Below are 23081 nucleotides of genomic sequence, written 5' to 3' on the forward strand. Positions count from 1 at the left end.
ACAGTCCAAACCGGGCCGTTTCTCCTTGCCAAAACATCATTATGCATCATGAGAAGCTTTACAAGATTGCATTCAGAGTTAGGTTTTCTGGTGTGCGCTGCTTGCTGCTAATAGAATCTATCTTTATATAGGCCAGAAAGCTTAATCCGTGCTGAAAACTTTGTGGTTTTTCACTCCGTGATTATTGTATGTGGGTGGGTTACCAAGATTAAATACTCTAATAGAGCAGTCATGGAGCCTCTGAACCAAATCCATTGCTAGATTAATAAAAAGTACACAAACTAGATGAATAGAAATTGAATATTTAGAAGGGGAATAGGGATCACTGAAAAAAAACATGAAACAAGAAGCGATTGCTGAAAAAAGTCATGAAACATGTAGGGAACACTGGGGTGGTAATGTAAACCACAAATTCCTATTTTGATTCATCTCAAAATGACAGAGCATGTAACTAAAGACATAGAAAAAATAGGGATTTGTGGTTTACATTACCACCCCAGTGATCCCTTCTTGTTTCATGGTTTTTTCAGCGATCCCTATTCCCCTTTTAAAATATTCAATTTTTTATTCATCTAGTATAATAAGACAAGTGCAGTACACTTTTGTTCATAATTTTATTTAACATGTATATACATATTCATATAGTGTATATGTGAAGTTTGAGTTGATACATTGTGGCTTGTTGATAATGATCTCAACTTGTTGATCCAGTTCACATGGTCTAACCAAGCCTCATGAAGTTTGGAGATCCTATATGTATGTATAAATGTAAACAGAATGAACCGTAGTATATGTGTACATGACACAGAGGAGGTACAACATACGTTAATCGCTATCAAAAAGAATTCATGTAAATTGCATGTTTTGACTTCAAAACTGATGCTTAATCTAACTTTATGCCTAAATTATAGGATTATAGAGACCTTGAATACAATTTCCAGTGCTATTCTCTTCTATTATTGGTGTTTGCCCTCCATTTCATGTGGTAAGCTCTTCATCGTGTGACATCTTCAATCATCCTATATATTAATATCAAATCAGTGGGGTTCATCATGCCATTGAAAAGCTCTCGATTGGCTCCTAATTTTCAATGAAACCCTCCTAAAGTTGATTTTTAATTGCTCTACAAATCCTAGGAGCTCACATGAGTGTGTCATACTTCCTCTGTACATGACATGTATCACTGTGGGTACAGCAATTGAAACAGTGCATAGTAATTTGCATGTACGACATGACAACTCTCTCCTGACCAATATAGAATAGTTTTGAATACCTTATTTGCTGAACTTTAAATGCTATAAATTTACATGCGGCCATCTTGTCTTTTAGTTAACAGCAGTGTAGTACACTTGCTACACTACTGTGCACTACTGTACACTACTGTACTTGAGTACATGCATAAGTCAGGTACTAACCTGTTGTCTTTTTGGGTGGTAATTCATAGTCATCATCTGATGTGTCTGCTTCTGTAATGCAAAGGAAAAGAGAAAGTCATAAATGTGCATTAATTTTGTAGTAGGTGTAACATACCTAGGATACACTTTTTGAATTTCACTTACAAAGCAATACTGTATTATGCTTATGTGTGTGTGTTTTATCTTTGCTGGTTTACAGCTTATACATGTGTATCTGTCATTTACTTACTTGTGTTAAAATACATGGGTGGGTCAGTTGGTCCATCTGGTGATAGTGTAGTTGTGCTGACTACATCTGAAGAATGAGTAAGACGAGCCATTTGTACATTTGTGGTAGCACTTTGGTTACAAGCACACAGACAAATGCACACATACATGAACGCATGATGCACACACACTACAGACACAAACTTACACTAGACATCACACACACACACACACACGCAGTTGCGCACACACAAACATGCGCGCATACACATACACACACACACACACACACACACACACACACACACACACACACACACACACACCTGGACTAGTTGCTACTGGAAGAGCTTCAGTCTGATAGATCACACAGCTTATAATTCCAATCAACACCATCAACATCATGAAACTCTTTGCCATCTTCACTCTCCTAAAATTGTTACAGTAGCACAAACTTGAGGACACTGCAATCTGCTGCTCTTTTATATTGAGTGATTGTGTTGTGGGATCAAGTTTCACTTCCACATATCTGTAGCATTGCTATGGGTTCTGTGTTACATGTAAAGTCCATTAGACCGGATTCACTTGGTTACCTATCAATTTGATTAGGAAGTGCACTTGTGTACCTGTACTGTGCTTACATAAATAATAATATATTTTTATCTGCTGTAGCTAACCCATATGACACAGTATGGTGGTACTTTGTTTGTCTAATGTTTATGAACCTGTAGCTACCTGTATATGTATACAGTGGAACTTTAAGTATCAAATTGGGGACTCTTCTTTGTAGGAAAACGCACAGAGTTGCATGCACTGCTGAAATACTGTGGTAAACAGTTATTTGAATTGAGCCTTTTAAATAAATAGACACTTGATAATTTATGGTCTTACGTTTCTATCTATTAATCTACACACAGCTGCTTAGTTTATGTCCTTGTACTCAGGACAACCTCCTAGATGTCTAGAGCAACTCTGTGCAATAAACAGAAGGATGTGGAAGTTTGTGCTGTTCATTATAAATTAAAGCCTACATTAAACTTGTACATGATGCCGTTTGTGGACAGATAGAAAGTTTCCATTAGTAATTTGTTAACCTAGGCAGCACTAACATTTAGTTTATATATATATATGTATATTTATAAAGCAAGGGAGGTGGATTTTTTATACATGTACCCTATATACCCAAGTAAAGTGAAAAATTAAGAATTTTTAAGTTCGATTAGGGATCATAATACTAGTGGACATCCAATCCCTAATTCAGGTGTAAGTGACCTCCCTAGTTTCACTACTTTTTTTCTGATCCCTTATTGAACTTACAATTATTAATTTTGTATTACACTTGTTTGTACTACATATGACTGGTGAACCCACACATACCGCATTAGAACAGCAGGAATGGTGCTAGGCTTATTGTTTTCGTCTGACCTAACTATCAATTACTGAATTAGTGAAGTGGCCATTATATATCCATTTTCAGCTATGTTACACTGACACAGCATCAAAAATGAAGAACACTAGGAAAAGGACCTCTGCAATCACAATCGGTAATTCCCATCAAATGTAGTGAAACCATAGCATGCATTGTATGTACTGCAGTATGCCAAAAGGCACCTGTCGGGCTGGAGCGACATCAAACAGTGAAAAATCAAGCCCATATCCTTAGACATTATCGAGTTATGCTAGTTCATGTTGTGCATTCGGTGGCCATCTAATGACGCTATCATCACACATTCAGATCATTTGTAGCATTTGTGTACCTCTTGTATGAGTTTGTCTGATTCTGAATAACTACACACTAACTGTGTTATGATGTAACATGTGAACACACAATGTTGTATGCAGTAACATTATATGCATACAGGTGTACATATACATGTAAGGCAAATATGCAGTAAGTGACACTATGTAAGATGATAGTACTTGGAATAGAGTACTGTCAATATTACTGGGACTGATGCACATCCTGTGCAGCAATACATGTGTCTACCTAAAGTCCTATGTGTACAAGCATCTGTTGTAAGCAGACCTGATTTTGAATATCCTTCCAGGAACTAAACCACAGACAAATGTGAAGATGTGATCATATAGAGAGTTACACATGTAGCAAACACTTACCATATCACCCAGCGTGTTGTGTGTGCCACACAATGAGTTATGTGTGCTACACAATGAGTTTTCCATTCCCTAGTTGGGTCACAAATTTGACTTGCAAAACAAACTAGTTATGTCATCGTGGATAAATGAGGAGCCATAATCAATTAAGCTTATTACAAATTTGTTAGTTTTATTATTGTTAAGAGAGGTTTCACTGTATACATGCATACATATAATGATTTTTGATGTATACATTCACACCTTTTAAAAATTTACTTTAAGCGACATACATACCTTCAAGTGGAAACTATATTCATGCCTCCCACTCTGATACATTGTTGCATCATTTGATGTCATCATTATTATTCTACCAAATTAGAACTCTATGGCCTTTAAACTGCTGCATATGAAGGCTTTCTGCTAATAATTGCAGCCATAAGGCACCTGTAAATTATGGCTGATAGCTAATTCTAAGTATATAGTTCCTTCCAAAGACAGTGTTACAGCATGGATTCTACTGTCCATACTGCTAATCAAAATACATGCCATTGTGTACGGCCTCAGAGGCATGTAATAACTTTCACAGTCAACTAAACTCTTGATAGTAATAATATTGTGAATTCAATGTAATGTTACAGATATTGTAATTATACATATCTTCTACAATTGGAAAAAAATGTCACCAAGCATAAAGTACAGTATCAACATGTAACTCTGTTTTTTATGATGCAAAGGGTTTTTTGGCCAGTGAAAATATTACAAAATTTGATTAGAGGTGAACTTAACACAGTGTGTTTGTGCAAAACATTACATCATAAATCTCATGATCACTTACTTCATTACTGGAAGCAAATGTCTTTGAAGAATAAACACTACTGTGAAGCGGTTCATACTTCAAAGACCATAAAGCTTTCAGTGTCTTAATATCCCAGAGAATAGTGGGTGTGATTTGCTGGTGGCTAGCCACAAGTCTCTACCTACCTGCCTCCAAGCTCCTTCACTACAAAGAGACTCCAGACATCAAAATGATCTCTGGCTTTCATTCTAATAATTGCTCTACAATCAGGGGGTTGAAGTACTCTAGCATAGTACTGTGTTTTCTATAGTTGCTGAGAGAGTTCCAGAGGCACAAGGAATTGATTAAGAGACCATCCGTTAGCAAGGAGCTGGTGTCGTCTTTCCTTGTATGAATAATTTTGTATTGTTTGGATAAACAGGGAGACCTTGTTGGGTCAGTTGTTGAGTTTTGTCAAGTCCCTGAAGGAGGAGTTTACAAGCTGTACTGCCAGTGGTAGGCATGCTGCAGACAAAGCAGCCCCTTCCACTGGCACGAATCTGCCTGAGGTTGGGAATAACGTTGTGTGGGGCAGAGAATTAGAAGTGAAAGTGAGTGCGTGTTTGTTTTTGTTTGTCTGTGTGTGAGTCCATAGAATGCGTGATTATTGTGGTTTTGCAGCTGAATTACATACCTGCTGTATACATACATATGTAGAAAGCAGCTTTGAGAATTTTTTCTGTGATTGTACTGCATCCCACATACATTGTTTTCAAGTAAACTCAATGCAGTGTGTATCATATTGTCAAAATAAATGTTTAATGTATGTTCTTCCCCTGTACTTTTCACACACATGTCTCTCTGTTCTCCCTGTAGGTTACAGAGAGTTTAGTGACTGCTGCGTTACTGCTGGAGGATCTGGGAGGGTTTGCATCATTCAAACATAATGTTAGTGAGCTGAAGGAAGAGCTGAAGGAGTATCAACAAGATCAGTTTGATGGATGGGTCACTTGATATGTTATGTTGTCTGCTATTGATGATCCCACCAGTCAAATAAGGTATTGTATTGTCTGTTTGTCTCCATCATTTGTCTGTACTTGTATGGTAGTGTCAGTGGTACTGTTTGTAATTCTAGGTAAGTTAGAATGGGAAGGAAATGGAGAGGAGAAATGGGAATGGTCAACAGAAAACCGAAATCCAACTTGGTGCAGCAAGTGCGAGATCGAGATACTCTAATAGAGCAGTCATCCTAATAGAGCAGTCACCCTGAAGAGAATTCAAGAGATCAGCTAGAAATAAGAAACCTGTATAGAGATCAGCTATACACAAGTCACCCTGTAGAGAGATCAGCTAGAAGAAGTTACCTTGTAGAGAGTTCAGCTTCAAACAAATCACCCTGTAGAAAGATCAGCTAGAAGAGGTCACCTTGTAGAGAGTTCAGTTACAAAGAAACCACCATGCAGAGAGCTCAGCTACAAACTAGTGACCTTGTAGAGACATCAGCTAGAAGAAGTTACCTTGTAGAGAGTCCAGCTACAAAGAAACCATCCTTTAAAGAGCTCAGCTGCAAACAAAACACCTGTACAGAATTCAGCTACAAATAAATCACCCTGTAGAAAGATGAGCTAGAAAAAGTTACCTTGTAGAGAGTTCAGTTACAAAGAAACCACCATGTAGAGAATTCAGCTACAAACTAGTGCCCCTGTAAAGACATCAGCTAGAAGAAGTTACCTTGAGAGAGTTCAGCTACAAAGAAACCATTATTTAAAGAGCTCAGCTGCAAACAAATCACGTATACAGAATTCAGCTACAAACAAATCACCATGTAGAGAGATCAGCTACAAGAAGTTAACTTGTAGAAAGTTCAGCTACAAAGAAACCATCATTTAGAGAGTTCAACTTCTTACAAATCACCTGTAGAGAGTTCAGCTACAAACAAATCTCCCTGTAGAGAGATCAGCTAGAAGAAGCTACCTTGTAGAGAGTTCAGCTACAAACAAATCACCCTGTAGAAAGATCAGCTAGAAGAAGTCACCTTGTAGAAAGTTCAGTTACAAAGAAACCACCATGTAGAGAGTTCAGCTGCAAAGAAATCACCTGTAGAGAGTTCAGCTAGAAACAAGTCACCCTGTAGAGAGATCAGCTACAAACTAGTCACCTTGTAGAGACATCAGCTAGAAAAGTTACCTTGTAGAGAGTTCAGCTACAAAGAAACCATTCTGTAACGAGCTCAGCTGCAAACAAATCACCTGTACAGAATTCAGCTACAAACAAATCACCCTGTTGAGAGGTCAGCTAGAAGAAATTACCTTGTACATAGTTCAGCTACAAAGAAACCACCAAGTAGAGAGTTCAGCTGCAAAGAAATCACCCTGTAGAAAATTCAGCCACAAACAAATTTCCCTGTAGAAAGATCAGTTAGAAGAAGTTACCGTTTAGAGAGGTCAGCTACAAAGAAACCACCCTGTAGTGAGATCAGCTAGAAGAAGTTACCTTGTAGAGAGTTCAGCTACAAAGAAACCACCATGTAGAGAGTTCAGCTACAAAGAAACCAACCTGTAGAGAGATCAGCTAGAAGAAGTTACCTTGTAGATCGTTCAGCTACAAACAAATCACCCTATTGAAAGATCAGCTAGAAGAAGTCACCTTGTAGAAAGTTCAGTTACAAAGAAACCACCATGTAGAGAGTTCAGCTACAAACTAGCCACCTTGTAGAGACATCAGCTAGAAAAGTTACCTTGTAGAGAGTTCAGCTACCAAGAAACCATTTTGTAAAGAGCTCAGCTGCAAACAAATCACCTGTACAGAATTCAGCTACGAACAAATCACCCTGTAGAAAGATCAGCTAGAAGAAGTTACCTTGTAGATAGTTCAGCTACAAACAAATCTCCCTGTAGAGAGATCAGCTAGAAGAAATTACCTTGTAGAGAGTTCAGCTACAAAGAAACCACCATGTAGAGAGTTCAGCTACAAAGAAACCAACCTGTAGAGAGATCAGCTAGAAGAAGTTACCTTGTAGATCGTTCAGCTACAAACAAATCACCCTATTGAAAGATCAGCTAGAAGAAGTCACCTTGTAGAAAGTTCAGTTACAAAGAAACCACCATGTAGAGAGTTCAGCTACAAACTAGCCACCTTGTAGAGACATCAGCTAGAAAAGTTACCTTGTAGAGAGTTCAGCTACAAAGAAACCATTCTGTAAAGAGCTCAGCTGCAAACAAATCACCTGTACAGAATTCAGCTACAAACAAATCACCCTGTAGAGAGATCAGCTAGAAGAAATTACCTTGTAGATAGTTCAGCTACAAACAAATCACCCTGTAGAAAGATCAGTTAGAAGAAGTTACTTTGTAGAGAGTTCAGCTACAAAGAAACCATTTTGTAAAGAGCTCAGCTGCAAACAAATCACCTGTACAGAATTCAGCTACGAACAAATCACCCTGTAGAGAGATCAGCTAGAAGAAGTTACCTTGTAGATAGTTCAGCTACAAACAAATTTCCCTGTAGAGAGATCAGCTAGAAGAAGTTACCTTGTAGAGAGTTCAGCTACAAAGAAACCATTCTGTAAAGAGCTCAGCTGCAAACAAATCACCGTTACAGAATTCAGCTACAAACAAATCACCCTGTAGAGAGATCAGTTAGAAGAAGTTACCTTTTAGAGAGTTCAGCTACAAAGAAACCATTCTGTAAAGAGCTCAGCTGCAAACAAATCACCTGTACAGAATTCAGCTGCAAACAAATCACCTGTAGAGAGTTCAGCTACAAACAAATCTCCCTGTAGAGAGATCAGCTAGAAGAAGTTACCTTGTAGAGAGTGAAGCTACAAACGAATCACCCTATTGAAAGATCAGCTAGAAGAAGTCACCTTGTAGAAAGTTCAGTTACAAAGAAACCACCATGTAGAGAGTTCAGCTACAAACTAGTCACCTTGTAGAGACATCAGCTAGAAAAGTTACCTTGTAGAGAGTTCAGCTACAAAGAAACCATTCTGTAAAGAGCTCAGCTGCAAACAAATCACCTGTACAGAATTCAGCTACAAACAAATCACCCTGTAGAGAGATCAGCTAGAAGAAATTACCTTGTAGATAGTTCAGCTACAAACAAATCACCCTGTAGAAAGATCAGTTAGAAGAAGTTACTTTGTAGAGAGTTCAGCTACAAAGAAACCATTTTGTAAAGAGCTCAGCTTCAAACAAATCACCTGTACAGAATTCAGCTACGAACAAATCACCCTGTAGAGAGATCAGCTAGAAGAAGTTACCTTGTAGATAGTTCAGTTACAAACAAATCTCCCTGTAGAGAGATCAGCTAGAAGAAATTACCTTGTAGATAGTTCAGTTACAAACAAATCTCCCTGTAGAGAGATCAGCTAGAAGAAATTACCTTGTAGAGAGTTCAGCTACAAAGAAACCATCATGTAGAGTGTTCAGCTGCAAAGAAATCACCACTGCCCAAATTTCAAGGCAATAGCTCTTTCCAATCTGAAGTTATCAATTGTCAAAGTTGGCAAATTGGATGTGTGTGGAAGGCCCCTTTTCGCAAATCCGGTCACATATGTGTTATATATATATAATTTGTACATTTACTGATAAAATATTTAAAGTACATCTGCTTCATCTTTTCTTCTTCCTGTAGTAAAAAAAAAACATAGGTTAAAAAAGTCCCAAAGCTGGCCATAGGCCGGCTTTGGGGTATACAAATACAAAAAGAAATGAAATCTAATCCCAAACAGCCAAGCTGTAAAAAAGGCGTGCAGCCCTCAGAAAGGCTATGGTGAAAAAGAATGTGAAATCCAAGGTGGCGGCCTAGAAATGGCTGTAATGGTAGGTTAATGGTAAAAATTTTAATAACGACAATTCAGTTGAATTTTTGTGCCGCTTCACAAAATTTACCTGAATTGTCATTATTAAAATTTTTACCATTAACCTACCATCACAGCCATTTCTTGGCCGCCACCTTGGATTTCACATCTTTTTTTCACCATAGCCTTTCTCAGGGCCGCACTCTTTTTTTACAGCTTGGCTGTTTTGGATTAGATTATAGTAACTTCCATGAACTATGCAATTAATATCTTTGTACAATAAATATACGTATATACTTATAACCGTAATAGTGAAACACAAGCGTTACAAACCCCCATGCATACCTAACAGTTAAATATCAGACACAACTGTACTTTATGAAACTTCAAAGCTTAATTAATAAAGTACAAGTATTGTACAAATGACAATCATTAATGCAGGCACCAGCAGTTTGTTGCAACCCTAAGGATATAGCTGGTCCAACATAACACTAGAACTCCGTAATTAGCATTTAGCAGATTGGTCCACAGAAAATTACTGAAGTTTATAATTATTACACTAATTACCAAGTTTGTTTTTACAATGCAATTGATGATGAAATATGAGCACATGTACACACTTAACCAGCTGCCATGTTAGTACTAGGCCTGCGCCGATTATGCTAGCATAATTTTGGGCATAATAGGTAGGTAAAAGCATTGAGCATAATGCCAGCATAATAGGCAAATTTTCGTGCATTAGCTATCAGAGAAACTGAAACTCAGCATATTTTGCATGATCCAGATTGGGATAGTGTATTAAAACAGTAAAAATCGGAGTTAGAGCTACTTGTGAACATAAAAGTGGCTAAAGATCGATATACTCTAATAGAACAGTCACTGCAAGTTCACAGATGTATTAGATACTCTAATAGAGCAGTCAAATGCAATTTTGCAAGAGCATATTTTAGGCATAATGGGGCACACCTGAACATATTTGGAGCATAATAGAGGAAATTTTGGAGCATTGCATTGCTCAAAAGCATAATAGGCACAGGCTTAGTTAGCACATTTAATATATACTGGGCTTCAATCCACTAGAAACTTTTATAAATAATGTGCTAGTAGGGCTGAGCCTATTTTGCTTTTTTTCCACCTATTTTTTTTTCCAGCAATTCTTTTTTTCTTACTTACTTTGCTCAATATTTTGCTCACATCACAAAATAGCTTGATCAGTTACCATCAATATCAGCTACTTGTTGACTTTCCTCCACACCATAGTCAAATTTTTAACACTGTCATCAAGTATGCATGCCGACTGACAACATTGTATGGTTCATTGCTCGGTTGTCCAAACTGTCGTTATAAATAAAGATTCGTGTAAAAGTAATTTCTCAGTGTTGCATTGGCTTTCTGTCTCAGTACTGTAGTAACATTTCCTTTATATCTGGATGCACACCAGTCTTATAATTAGGTTATACGCATGCGCACAGAGCATTCCTGTGAAACATCTCCCTGCTTCCATTTCTAAATACTCTGAAATGTCTCTGCACAGACTGAAGAATATGAAAACGTCTTCTTGCTCTTTGCATAAACCACCACCACATGAATAAAGGCTCCCAGAACCACAGAAACTTCAGGCGTCGTAGCAATTCATGTGATCGTTACCATGGCAGTAACCACGTGATAGAAATGGCGGGAACTTAGTTCAAACTAAGGCCAGGCAAAGTAGGTTCCTTGTTTCCCATCAGCCACTTTCTCAATTTTAATGCGGGCGGACGGTCGTTATTCATTATTCATTATGCTGAAATAGTTCAGCTGGAGCTTCTTATAAAGACGGAAAACCGTTTTTCCTAGTAAAACTTGAGCATCACGTGTAAATAAAAGGGCGTGTTACGTAGAGAGCGCAATAATGAAAGTTGGGAAATATTCTTTTCACCACCTTTCATGACCCATTACGTAATATAAGGAAGTGGCATCAAACCAATCAACAGATTATTCTCGATCAGGTAAGAGGCTAGGTAGTTGAAGCGAATTTGGGATTAGGTTAGGGATTTGGGTAGTAGCTGAAGTGAATTTGGGATTAGGGGATTCGGGTAGTAGCTGAAGCGAATGGGATTCATGTAGTAGATCATTAGGTTAGGGTTAGGCCAGGATTCAGCTTAAATAGTTCTTAAGTTTTGTTATGAACAGAAGTATATAGCACTCGTGGTTGAGTGGTTAGAAAACGTTAGGGTTGGTAAGGCCGTGGGTTCGATTCCCAGCTTAGTCAACTTTTTTTTTTCGACTTTGAATATATTTCTAAGTTCACTTTTTTAACAAGCGTCATGCAAATGTTAGTTATAGAGTACCACGATCGAATGTAGCATCCCATCATATAAAACGAAGTAAATGAACTTACCTGGTACCCTTGGGAGAGTGTAGCGCATTGCGCAACACCCCAAGATAGTCACGTGATCACCAAGTGACGTTTACTGATGTCACTTCCGGTGATTACATAAGGGGGACATGAGATACGGTGAAAAGAGGGACTCCTAATGAAAGTTGAGGCGGCAGTGTTTCAGTACAAGCGGGCGCTGATGGGAAACAAGGAATCTACCTTGCCTGGCCTAATGAAGACGTGGATGTTTGAGAGAAGATTTCAGCTGTTTGGTTTTAACGAGAGTGTTCTTCAAGTTTGCCACGTACGCGTAATTTTCGATTGTGTGAGGGAGACTTCACAGGTTTTTCTTATATCAGTGAACCGAGCGAGATAAACTGGCACGTGTTGTGAGTGTGAATAGTCTTGCCAATTGTTTGATGGTAATCCTGCTATTGGCTTTGGCTATAAAGAATTGACAGTGTTTCTGGAGACCCGTGGTAACTTTGCTGTTTCATGAAGTAGTGGATGTCTGCCATTGAAGCAAAAAAACAACAACAGGTGGGTACTAATACCTGACTTATGGTTGTCACAATATAAAATTTTCAGGTCGTAGTGCTAACCCACTTAAGGATCCACTTCCTCTGGTAAGAAAGCACGTCAGTTCATATTATTGTGTGTGCATAGTATACGTATGTCATTATTATAGTCAGTCAAACAAGATCTGTTCGGTGTAGTCTATATACAAAATGTCAAGAAAAGATGCTTTAATCTGCAGTGTACAAATCAGTTGTTGAAGGTATCAGAACGTCAGCTGTTCCATTAAAGAATACAAGCAAGAGTCTCTGTCTATTTATAATAGCCCAAATGAGAACTAATTAATACTCTTGAATAAACAAGCTAGAACAAAGAAGGATTTCAATCGTCTATACTTCGTGAGTTAATATTAAATAATATCTATTATGCTGATTATAATATTACATTGCAGGAAACAGAGTATGTATGGAGATGAGCCACACGTTTGTAACAATCATGATTCGTATGTGAAGTATTCTTTGGATGATCCAGGCAGGACAGTTGTTGATGATTACTAAACAGACGGAACAGTTGTTGATGTTTACTAAACGGAAGGAACGTTTGTTAAACAGTCAGAACATTTGTTGATGATTACTAAACAGCAACAATTGTTAAATAAACGGAACATTTGTTAAACACACGGAATGTTTGTTGATGATTACTAAACAGACAGCATTTGTTAAATAAACGGAACATTTGTTTAAAAGACAGAATGTTTGTTGATGAATACTAAACAGACAACATTTGTTACATAAACAAAACATTTGTTAAACAGCTGGAATGTTTGTTGATTACTAAACAGACAGCATTTGTTAAATAAACAAAACATTTGTTAAACAGATGGAATGTTTGTTGATGAATACTAAACAGATGAACATTTGTAACAGACAGAATGTTTGTTGATGTAACAGACTGCAGAAGTGTTGTTGATTACAGATTACTACTACTAGCAGGACTAGCTACAGTACTGACGCAGGACTTGTACTACTACTATTTTTAGTTTTGTAAAGTTTCTTATCATGAAAAAAAAATTTTTTAACAGTGGAAATGCTATTGGGGAGTTCTTCAGCAATTTTATAGAGAATTCAATAAATAATTTGTCAGATAATTTGTGATACGAGTCACAGAAAAATACATTACAGATTCTATAAACAATTTTACAGTAAGTATTGCAATAGATTCCATAGATGATTTTACTTGCTATAGTGTATTCAATTGGCCACCAATTCCACAGGGTATGTGGACAGTCATATTTGCTGTGGAATCTTGCATATTATTCATCAGTGACTTTTCCTGTGATAAGTTACACAGACACTTCTAGGATAGAAATAAAGCTGCAAAAACAGCAACCATACATACATGTGTAGTTAGCATAGCTACATAGAGCCGTGCAGTCCATGCTGTTTTGCATAACAAGCTTATAAATGTACAAAAGTCCTACAAATTCAGGCCCGTAACCAGGATTCTTTTCAGAGAAAAACTGGACCTTTTTCGGTCTGGTATTGTGTTGGTGCTTGAAACATGTCATAGCATGCAAGCTAGGGGGTCTGGGGGCATACCCCCCAGACACAATTTCTAAAAATATGTGCCAAAATACTGTAATTTAGTGATATTTAGCACAGAATTGTTGAATTGTTAGGTGTTTAGAGTAACTGATTGCTATATTAGAGTGTTTGACTGCTCTATTAGAATACTTGACTGCTCTATTAGAGTATATCGATCTTTTTGAGTGTAGTGCATGCACCATTGAATTGTGGACCTTACAAAAAGAGGGCGGTTCGTCCGAACCCCTCTGCCTACGGGCCTGAAATGGGCAATACTTTGACTGTTAGGGGGGCCTCTAACTTTGGCTTTACCTAGGGCCTCCAGATTGCTAAGGCCGGCCGTGCATACATTTGTAATTGGACTATTACAAAACGCAATTTCCAACTTCGCGATAACGTCTAACTATAGACTATGTGCGATCTAGGGCGTGGCACTTATTACATCATTAAAAAATCACGTGAAAAACGCATCCGCCATTTTTTGAGGGCAAAAGCGAATGTTGAAATTATGACTTCTGAGTATTTTAAATCGTTAGATTATTTAGCACAAAGACGCTATGTTGAAAAGCTCACAATACGTGATGAAGTACTACCTGATCCATACTCTATTGGCGAGGAATCGTGGACGGATGATACGACACAGTGGCCAGATCTGGTGTATGGTGATTTATATTCATATTTAATCGAAACCAAAGGGCCTTATACCAAGGAAAAGTTGAAAGCCCACAAGTCTCTGGACGCGTACAACTATTTTTGCAACGGTCATGTCCGCACTGTCTACTGCTATGGGCATAGGAATCATGTCATCCTAAAAGCTTTGGTGAACCCCAGTCAAAAGACTCCAGATCAAGCCCATAAGGCCTGGGTCATATTGCAGAAGGCTGATGCTGAAGTTATAACAGCACATTGTACTTACAAAGCCGGGTAAGTTCTACATGGTAGTACAGATATATTGTCATTCTTGGTTTAATATGTAGCCTGGGTGAAGTGTGCAGTCACATAGCGGCTATACTTTTCAAGGTTGAAACTGCTGTTCGATTGGGTCTTACTAAGCCATCGTGCACCTCCACAAGCTGTAATTGGAACAACTGGTATAAAGAAAATGTGAGTTATCATACTGCTGTATTTACGAATTAGGTAATAGTGTTTATAAATTTTTATCTTTCTACAGATAAATCCTGCTGAAGTCAGAAATATTAATTTTGTAAAGCCTAAACACAGTTCTAAAAGAAAACAGACTTGCAGTGAGTTTACTTCTTCAGCTAAAAAGCAGCAAAGAAATTTGTCACAAATACCACCAGAAACACTCTACAGTGCAATCAATAATTGTTTGCCCCATGCTTCTGTCTTTACTATTGTTCCAAAACCTGATGACGATTCTCAGCTATCCAAAGTGACATCGAGTGTTGGTATACCAATTGTAGATTCTGTAACTGACTCAGGAATGATATCCTCAAGTGTTGATTCATCAATTGTCACAACACCCGTGATGGAATCATCAGTGAGTCCTGATACATCAACGGCCACTACACCCATGGTGGAATCATCATTGAGTCCCGATACATCAATGGTCACAACACCCGTGGTGGAATCATCAGTGAGTCCTGATACATCAATGGTCACAACACCCGTGATGGAATCAACAACATCCAGTGCTGATGCATCAATTTCTTCCTTGGTGACTACACAAGTAGTACCCAATATCCCAAAGCCTTTGCTTGAATTATTTGATCCCAAACACAAAAAACTGAGTAAGGAAATGTTGCTTCAGTTGTCAAAAGAAGTGTTTGTAAGCTTGTCTGTTACTGATGAGCAAGCTATGGCCATTGAATTAGCAACACGCACCCAAAGGCTAAGCAGTGACTGGTATAGTCAACGACAAGGTCGTATTACTGCTTCTTTGTTCCACGATGTCTTCACTTTCAAGGAAAAAATAGTCCTGATAGTCTTTTAAAGAGGTTGCTATGTAATGTGGACATCAGTCACATTCCGGCCATTAAATGGGGAGTTGAAAAAGAAGACACAGCAAGGAGAGAATACATTGCCAAAATGTCATCATTACATCAAGGATTCCGGTGTACATTGACTGGGTTGGTTGTTAACCCCCAATATCCTTTTTTGGGTGCAAGCCCAGATGCATTGGTAGAATGTAGTTGCTGTGGTGGACAAGGAATTGTGGAGATTAAGTGCCCATTTTCGGGTAAAGGTACTCACCCATCACAGCTTCACAGGTTGAAACATTCATTTTAAAATGAAACTGGGCTTCGTCAGAATCACAAATATTATACACAGGTACAGGGACAGCTTGTAGTTAGCTGCAAACAGTACTGTGATTTTGTTGTATGGACACCCGAGGGAATTCTAATAGAGCGAATGGAAGTAAATTCTAACTTCACTGAAAGTTTGATTAGAAAGCTAACAAAGTTTTATGTAGAAATTATGTTACCAGAAATCCTAACTCGCAATGTATTAGTTGCAAGTGAGTTGTCCAGCTCCACTACTGTAGCAGCCACCAGCAATGAAGAAGTTACATACTGTTTTTGTCAAGAAGGTGAGCATGGAAAGATGATTTGCTGTGATAATTCTGAGTGTAAGATTTCATGGTTTCACTTCAAATGTGTTGGCATAAAGCGAGCCCCTAGAGGAGATTGGTTCTGTCCTAACTGTAATATTTGATTTTCTTAATATGTGATTATGTACTGTCCCATTTTATATTCTGCATCATAGTTCAGTTTTAGATTTGTGAATTCTTTATAACATACTGATGAACTAAAATGTTGTGGCGTATATAATTTCTTCACATAATTTTAAACCAAAGGTGGTTGCAAGTTACATAATGCAGCACATACAAATAAGATCTTATCAATGGTACAAAATTCTTCATCAGTAGCAGATTTCACCAGGGTGATTGGTAGAGTTGACTGTAAAATTCTGAAGTTTTTGAGCCTTCCAATGGCTCGTTCCACATGGATCCTCACCCTAGACAATTCTCTAGCTGTCTCCACTTCCCTCTGTGAGAGTTGGGGTTTTCCCTTTGTGAAAGGAGGAATTGCTAGTGAAGCACCACGAAGAGCTAAAGGTTCGGTTATATCAAAACCTCTATCAGCTAAAACCAAGTCACCGTGCATCAGCTTGTCCAAAAACCCACTGTGTGCAGTAATGTGTTTGTCACTGGCACGTCCTCCCCAACACTTAGAAACAAAGATAATTGCACCCGTGGGGCTAATAGCAATTAGAAACTTCACAGTGTTATGACTTTTGTAATTAGAATATGTCTCGGCTCTTGCTGTTAATGAAGATGGGCGTTGAATAAAGATTTCTGAACAATCAATAATACATGTTGTACGGACATACTTTGGCTTAAAACAGTCAGGGATAGTGGTCCGGATCATTCCTCTTTCTGGCCATTTTACTAGAGGCTTTAGCTGAAAGGCCATTGTATCAATCCACTGATGAAAATTTTAGACACTCTGGTTACATCAATTCTGAATTGATAAGCTAGATCCTGATTCGTTGTTGCCCGTCTCAGTTTCATCAAGACCATCAGAAGCTGGTCACTATGACTTATTCCTCTGTGCTCATAAGGAGGTAAAACAGTAGAAAGCAAAGCAAGTAGTGTGGTAAATGCAGAATATGATGGCAAACCAGAATAAAAATAAGTTTGTTCATCATCATCCTTCATTCGGAGATAGGGGCTGAGTAATACAGATGCGGTCTGCAGCTCTTCTTTCACCATTTCAGTTAACTCTTTTTGTCCATCTAGACATTTTTCCAGTGACACCTTTTTATCATTAAGTGCATCAATAACGTGATGTCGTTGCTGAATAATCTGCTGCTGCTTATGAATGATCATTACAAGTGAAGGTATGTATCCCTTAAGACATTCTTCTGCTAGATGTGAAAGCATTCGGGGCTAATGTAACACAGAAGAATCGTCAGGACCATCACAATGCTGCCCATGGTCAATCTCCATGGTCTCAACAGCACTACTTAAAATTTCATTATCCATTGTTCCAGTGCTATCAGTTATATCATTTTCTGTCGACATCAACTCCTCGGCATTTTAAACTTGTGGCACCTGATCACGAGTAGTAGTTGATTTGCACTTTCGTGATGCCTTACGTGTACTCAAGCATGTACTTGATGCATAGCCCCTTCTCCTGTTCTGCAATCTATGACTTCTAGCCAACTTATCTTTATCTGCTTCTTCATTTCTCTCTTTAAATGAGAATATTGATGGAACATAGTCAGGATCCCATTTCAACCTGCAAGGTCTTCCTGTAAAATACAGAAAAACTTCAGTAGTGGTTGTAGTGCATTCACAAAATATTACACTTAACCAAGCAGCATTCTGATTATTTACAGTATAACTATTACACACTTTCATCCCGTGTCTACCTGAAATGAAATGCCTTCCACAGACCAGAGAATGCTGAGTTAGTTCCCAAGCTTCACGGTGAATAGCTTGTATCCACTGTCTTCTTCGCACCAGATTCTTAGGGAAGGTGTACAATGTAACTTTTCCCGCTTTACAACGATTTCGGCACTCAACAGCATCACTTGTTCCTTTTTGCCCTCAAAAAATGGCGGATGCGTTTTTCACGTGATTTTTTAATGATGTAATAAGTGCCACGCCCTAGATCGCACATAGTCTATAGTCAAATAACCATTAGTAGTGCGTAGCATCACTTAATAGCTAAATATTCAGTGATCTAGTGCTGGCAAATGAATTTAATGCACTTAAAACTGACTACCAGTCAAAAATTCATAGGTTTACTGTATCAAAATCTGGTTAACCTTTGTGTGTAAAATGAGTGTGAAGTGAGTGTGCAAATGTATTCCCTGCAAAATGCAAACGGGTGAATGCTCTATTAGAGTGACTGCTCTATTAGAGTGTTTCTATTAGAACGTTCCACCCTTGGACCCTCCACTGCAAACGGGGGTTGTCCGGCCTCCTCTGATTATGGGCCCCTGTATAATAGTAGCTATTGTGTGAAACTGCAATAATACACTTGTATGACAAAAAATGTATTGCATTGTTGGCAATGTCCAATCTCAAACCGTTCAAATCTTAAATTTTCCATCTCAGTGCAGTTAATGACTATAAATACTTCTAAATTATGGTCACCTAATTGGCTCTAATACTATAATTTTCTAGATGACCTCACTTACCCTACCTTGGAGTACCAGCCAAGTCTATTTCAGTTATATACAAGACTATAGGGCAGATAAAGGAAACGGTATTGTCCTGCAGCATTTTGATGTACCCTATTGCATTGTCGAAAATTTCAGCTGTATAGCTAAAAGGTAATGACATAATTCACTCAAACAGTAAGGATTTCCTTCCCAAAATGTTACCAATTTTGGCATTAATGTTTCAAAATTTTCCTAAAGGCCATGCCCCCAGGAAATGTACCCTCTTACAAAGTCCAAAATTTTGACAATATTGGTACAGGTATAAATAGGATAATGATATAATTTAAAAGGACACTGAAAACAGTAAGGATTTTATGCTGCAATGTTACCAAATAGCAGTATTTTGGAATCAATTTTTCAAAATTTTCCTAGCTGGGGGGCATGCCCCCAGACCCCCTACCTTCAGCATGCTCTGTACACTGCAAGACATATGCTTCAAATTAGCCTCTCCCCCTTTTATAAATCTTGCATCCAGCCCTGACTCATATAGCTACTATATACACATCGCCCTCTCCTTGTGCCTACAAACTACCAAGCAGTGTGCATGACATCCTGAACAGTAGAACCTGTTAATCATGACAATTGAGAATAGGGACACAAATACTGTGTGATAATAAAATATCTGGTATCTCAAAAATGCTATACTGATTATCCAATTACAATGATACTTACATGAACTACAATACTCTTTACAAATTTAATCTAAACCACACTAAAATAATGGAAATCTACATAAAAAGTTACCTAAAAAGGAAAGGGTGATAAATAAGTGTTATTATATTGTAGATTATGTTCTGCAGTACGCTGAAAGTTACAGTACTATTATCACAATAATGACAACTACCACAATAATGATGATTGCAATTTGCATTGATGCCTACATGTATCGTTAGGTTTTTCACAGCCCTATGGTAATGGTATTGCTCCTGGTTCAGACAGCATGTAAACTGACCTGGTAAATCCAGACGCCTTGATAATAGGGACACTTGATGAGTCCCAAAGTGTTGTAGACACAGGTTCTGATGTAGACACAAGCTGGATACAGGAATAATATGTACATGTGACAGCAGAGACAGGGTAAACTGATATTCTGTGCACCATCCATGCTATGCAAAGGACATAAGGCTTGTACATGGCTCAATACTGTGGTATACACAATTAGTACATTATAATAGTAAGCTTTATTCAATCTCATGCAGCAGCATTGCTATCACCTCCACCATTTGGTATCAGAGTTGCTTGATTTAACTGTACTAAGTTACATCATGTTTAGCTATACATGTATAGGTTGTCAATGAGCGTCGATGATTGCCACCTTTTCCTTTATACAAATATAAGTGGTCAATTGCAAAGTGCTTAAATGCACATAGCTACATTTCTACTTTGGGATTTTCACACTGGGGGCTGCAGTGGTAATGTCTTGCTGAGGTGGCTCATGCTCAAAGACTAATAATTTAAGAGTCCTCAATGATATTTTTTATCACTGTAATATAGCTACACTGTGATGTACTGATTATTGATTGTCAAATTAATGATGGCAAGCAGCTATATAGACTAGTCACAACAATTAACCTATACTTGCATGCTTTACTAGTACCTTCTCCCCCCTTATTGTAGTTTTATTACCAATGGCCAATTGTCATGGTGTTGTTCTAAGATACTGTTAAACTTCGCTCAGGCACAATATAGCTCAGTACAGTAGACAGATCACATGTACAGATTATATTAATTTGTTAGCTTCTACTAAAATAAATATCTAAATTCTACATGTCTAATGTGTCACAGTCAATCATGGTGCTGATACTTTACTACAGAAACTAGCTAAGTACATTTTTGTTGGGATGACCAAACAAAACTTCTTTTTAATAGTTATTTAAACAGGGAGGTACCATCAGCAAAGCTGTTTTTCAGCTACGCCCTGTACTATTAACTACTGTATAGCCCGTGTGGAGTAAGCCATCTTGCTCGGAGAAAAGCATATTAAAATTTTAATTCATGATATAAGTGGAATTGCATATACATCACGTGATGATAGGAATGTGATTGGGGAAGTTCTCGGTTTCATTAATTAAATCTGCCGGCGCTTAATAACCTTAATGAATGAAATGCTTCAAAGATGAGGGTGTTGTTGCTGTATGATCTTCTCGTGTTGTGTGAAATAGTTGTCAATGTGCTAGCTGGTAACAGTGGTAGTAGTTGCAATATTTCACTTACTGGTCAAGTGTCAGTGCTGGAGTTTTATTTATTTATTTATAATGTACAGTACTCAGAGTTGAGTATATCGTACATGTAATGATTAAGACTAATTAAAGAGATGAGTGTCTAAAAGTGTTTTAAATTGATCAAAGTTTGGTGAGAGTACAATTTCCTCAGGTAGGGAGTTCCAAAGTTTGATGGCGGATGAGAAGAAGGAGTACAGATGTGTTTGTTCTAGCTGCCAGCTGAATATATCTCAATCATGTTGTGACCCCGGGTGGTTGTAGATGACTGGGTAAGATGGTAATGTGGTACTGATATGAGGTTATTAATAATTTTGTAAAACATATTTAGCTTGGCTTGGTTTCTTCTAAGCTCTAAAGTACACCAGTTCAGTTGGTTTAACATTGTTGTGACGCTTGCTGTTCTGTTAAAGTTGTTATGTACAAATCTCGTGGAGTGACGTTGGACCATTTCAATTCTATTTGTATCTCCAACTAGATGGGGAGACCAGACAGTTGAAGCATACTCAAGCATAGGACGGATATAAGTTGTGTAACAAGCTGATTTGACAGATGCTTGGCACTGCTTAAGATTCCTTTGCAAGAAAGCTCTGGTGGAATTGGCTTTGTTGGTTGTCTTGTTGATGTGTTCAGACCATGAGAGATTACTTGTAATAGTTACTCCTAGGTATTTGGCACTGTTGGTTTGTTGAATAACTGAGTCACAGATTGAGTAACTTGATGGTAAAGGATGGGTCTTGTGGGTGATAGATACATACATTTAGAAGGATTAAAACTCATTACAGTGGCGGATCCAGGATGGGGCATTTGGGGCAAATGCCCCCCCCTTCAAGATCGAGATACTCTAATAGAGCAGTCAATTACTCTATATAATAAAGCAGTCACAATGTTCATGAGGCAGTGTAGCTTACCTATGAAGCTACAAATAGGATTTTATTTTACATAACAGACGTGATATAGTTGGTAAGGATAACTAGCTATTATTGTTGTGACCTTTTTTTTTTTTTTTTTTTTTTTTTTGGTCTTCAACTGGTTTTCAGCAAGTTTTTTTGGTCTTCAACTGTTTTTTTTTCAGAAAGGTGCCCCCCCTCTTTCGAAACTCTGGATCCGCCCCTGCATTAGCTATTTCTTTGCCCATTCAGATAGGGTGTCCAGATCTCTTTTTAATATTGTTATGTCTTCGGGTGTGTGGATGATTCTGTATATTAAAGTGTCATCTGCGTACAGCTTAACATGAGATGAAACAGTGCAAGGGAGATCGTTGATATACAGCAAGAACAAAAGAGGTCCCAGGACAGAGCCCTGGGGCGCACCTGACAACAAGTTAACTGAACTACTAGAGTTATGCTTGTCAGCACAAGAAACAGCTGCACGACTACTTTCTCGAGTACTCAACTTCACGTTGGCTGAGAATGGCTAACTCATCACCCACTCGCCAAGTCAGCTTGGAAGTGAAAGAAGACTCTGACAGAGTGAAGACGTGGTCCAACATAGCGAACTCTTTCGTGGACATCGTTCGTAGTGGGAGTCTGCCTTACGGTACGTATATGTGAGACGTATACGTAGCCAGCGGCGTAGCTAGCCAGGTGGTGGTGGGGGGCAGGCATGCCCCACGAAACATTCAAAATCGTTCATAATCACACAAAAGGCTAATGACCCAATGATGGGCTAACCAACATACGGTGTCGTATTATTACAGCTCACATAACTAGCTACTTCATTACTGAATGCAGTCATTATTTATCAAGTCGATCTCACTTCGGAACAGTGTAGTGGCATGGCGGTTTTATTGTCAGTCATAAGTTCAGGCCAATACGTTGTAAGGTTGTATGTTCTGCTAGCAAGAGGAGAGTGTAGGCTGGGATTTCGTGCAATACGTGGAGTTTCACCGGTTGAAGCGGGCAGGAAGCAGGGTG

At 38.3% G+C, this 23081-nt stretch overlaps 3 protein-coding genes and 1 long non-coding RNA gene across 4 annotated transcripts in view; 2 read left to right on the forward strand and 2 right to left on the reverse strand.

Moving 5' to 3' along the window:
• The window catches only part of LOC136268200 (uncharacterized), a 356730-nt gene that overhangs the window by 78326 nt on the left and 255323 nt on the right, over positions 1 to 23081 (reverse strand). The window lies entirely within an intron of this gene.
• Positions 11406 to 13239, forward strand: LOC136250932 (uncharacterized). Its single transcript, XR_010698833.1, has 4 exons — positions 11406 to 12191; positions 12240 to 12277; positions 12340 to 12565; positions 12619 to 13239. It is a non-coding gene; the product is annotated as an uncharacterized lncRNA (long non-coding RNA).
• Positions 14164 to 16525, forward strand: LOC136268177 (uncharacterized). Its single transcript, XM_066063439.1, has 3 exons — positions 14164 to 14674; positions 14728 to 14854; positions 14922 to 16525. Exons 1-3 carry the CDS (start codon positions 14259 to 14261, stop codon positions 15702 to 15704), a joined length of 1326 nt encoding a protein of 441 aa, XP_065919511.1. The 5' UTR covers positions 14164 to 14258; the 3' UTR covers positions 15705 to 16525.
• Positions 16558 to 17603, reverse strand: LOC136247339 (uncharacterized). The gene is made up of 2 exons (XM_066038964.1): positions 17229 to 17603; positions 16558 to 17175 (listed from the first exon to the last, which is right to left on the reverse strand). The coding sequence occupies exons 1-2, from the start codon at positions 17601 to 17603 to the stop codon at positions 16558 to 16560; spliced, it is 993 nt and encodes a 330-aa protein (XP_065895036.1).

This window comes from Dysidea avara, chromosome 1, assembly GCF_963678975.1.
Source record: "Dysidea avara chromosome 1, odDysAvar1.4, whole genome shotgun sequence".
Classification (NCBI taxonomy): domain Eukaryota; kingdom Metazoa; phylum Porifera; class Demospongiae; order Dictyoceratida; family Dysideidae; genus Dysidea; species Dysidea avara.

Excerpts from the sequence above, each read along its gene's own strand:
- LOC136268177 (XM_066063439.1), top strand. The coding sequence starts at position 14,259 with ATGACTTCTGAGTATTTTAAATCGTTAGATTATTTAGCACAAAGACGC. Across the intron at positions 14,675-14,727 it reads CATTGTACTTACAAAGCCGG|CCTGGGTGAAGTGTGCAGTC; the intron begins GTAAGTTCTACA and ends TTTAATATGTAG. Across the intron at positions 14,855-14,921 it reads ACAACTGGTATAAAGAAAAT|ATAAATCCTGCTGAAGTCAG; the intron begins GTGAGTTATCAT and ends ATCTTTCTACAG.
- LOC136247339 (XM_066038964.1), bottom strand. The coding sequence starts at position 17,603 with ATGATCATTCATAAGCAGCAGCAGATTATTCAGCAACGACATCACGTT. Across the intron at positions 17,176-17,228 it reads CTTATCAATTCAGAATTGAT|CTAAAGCCTCTAGTAAAATG; the intron begins GTAACCAGAGTG and ends ATGGCCTTTCAG.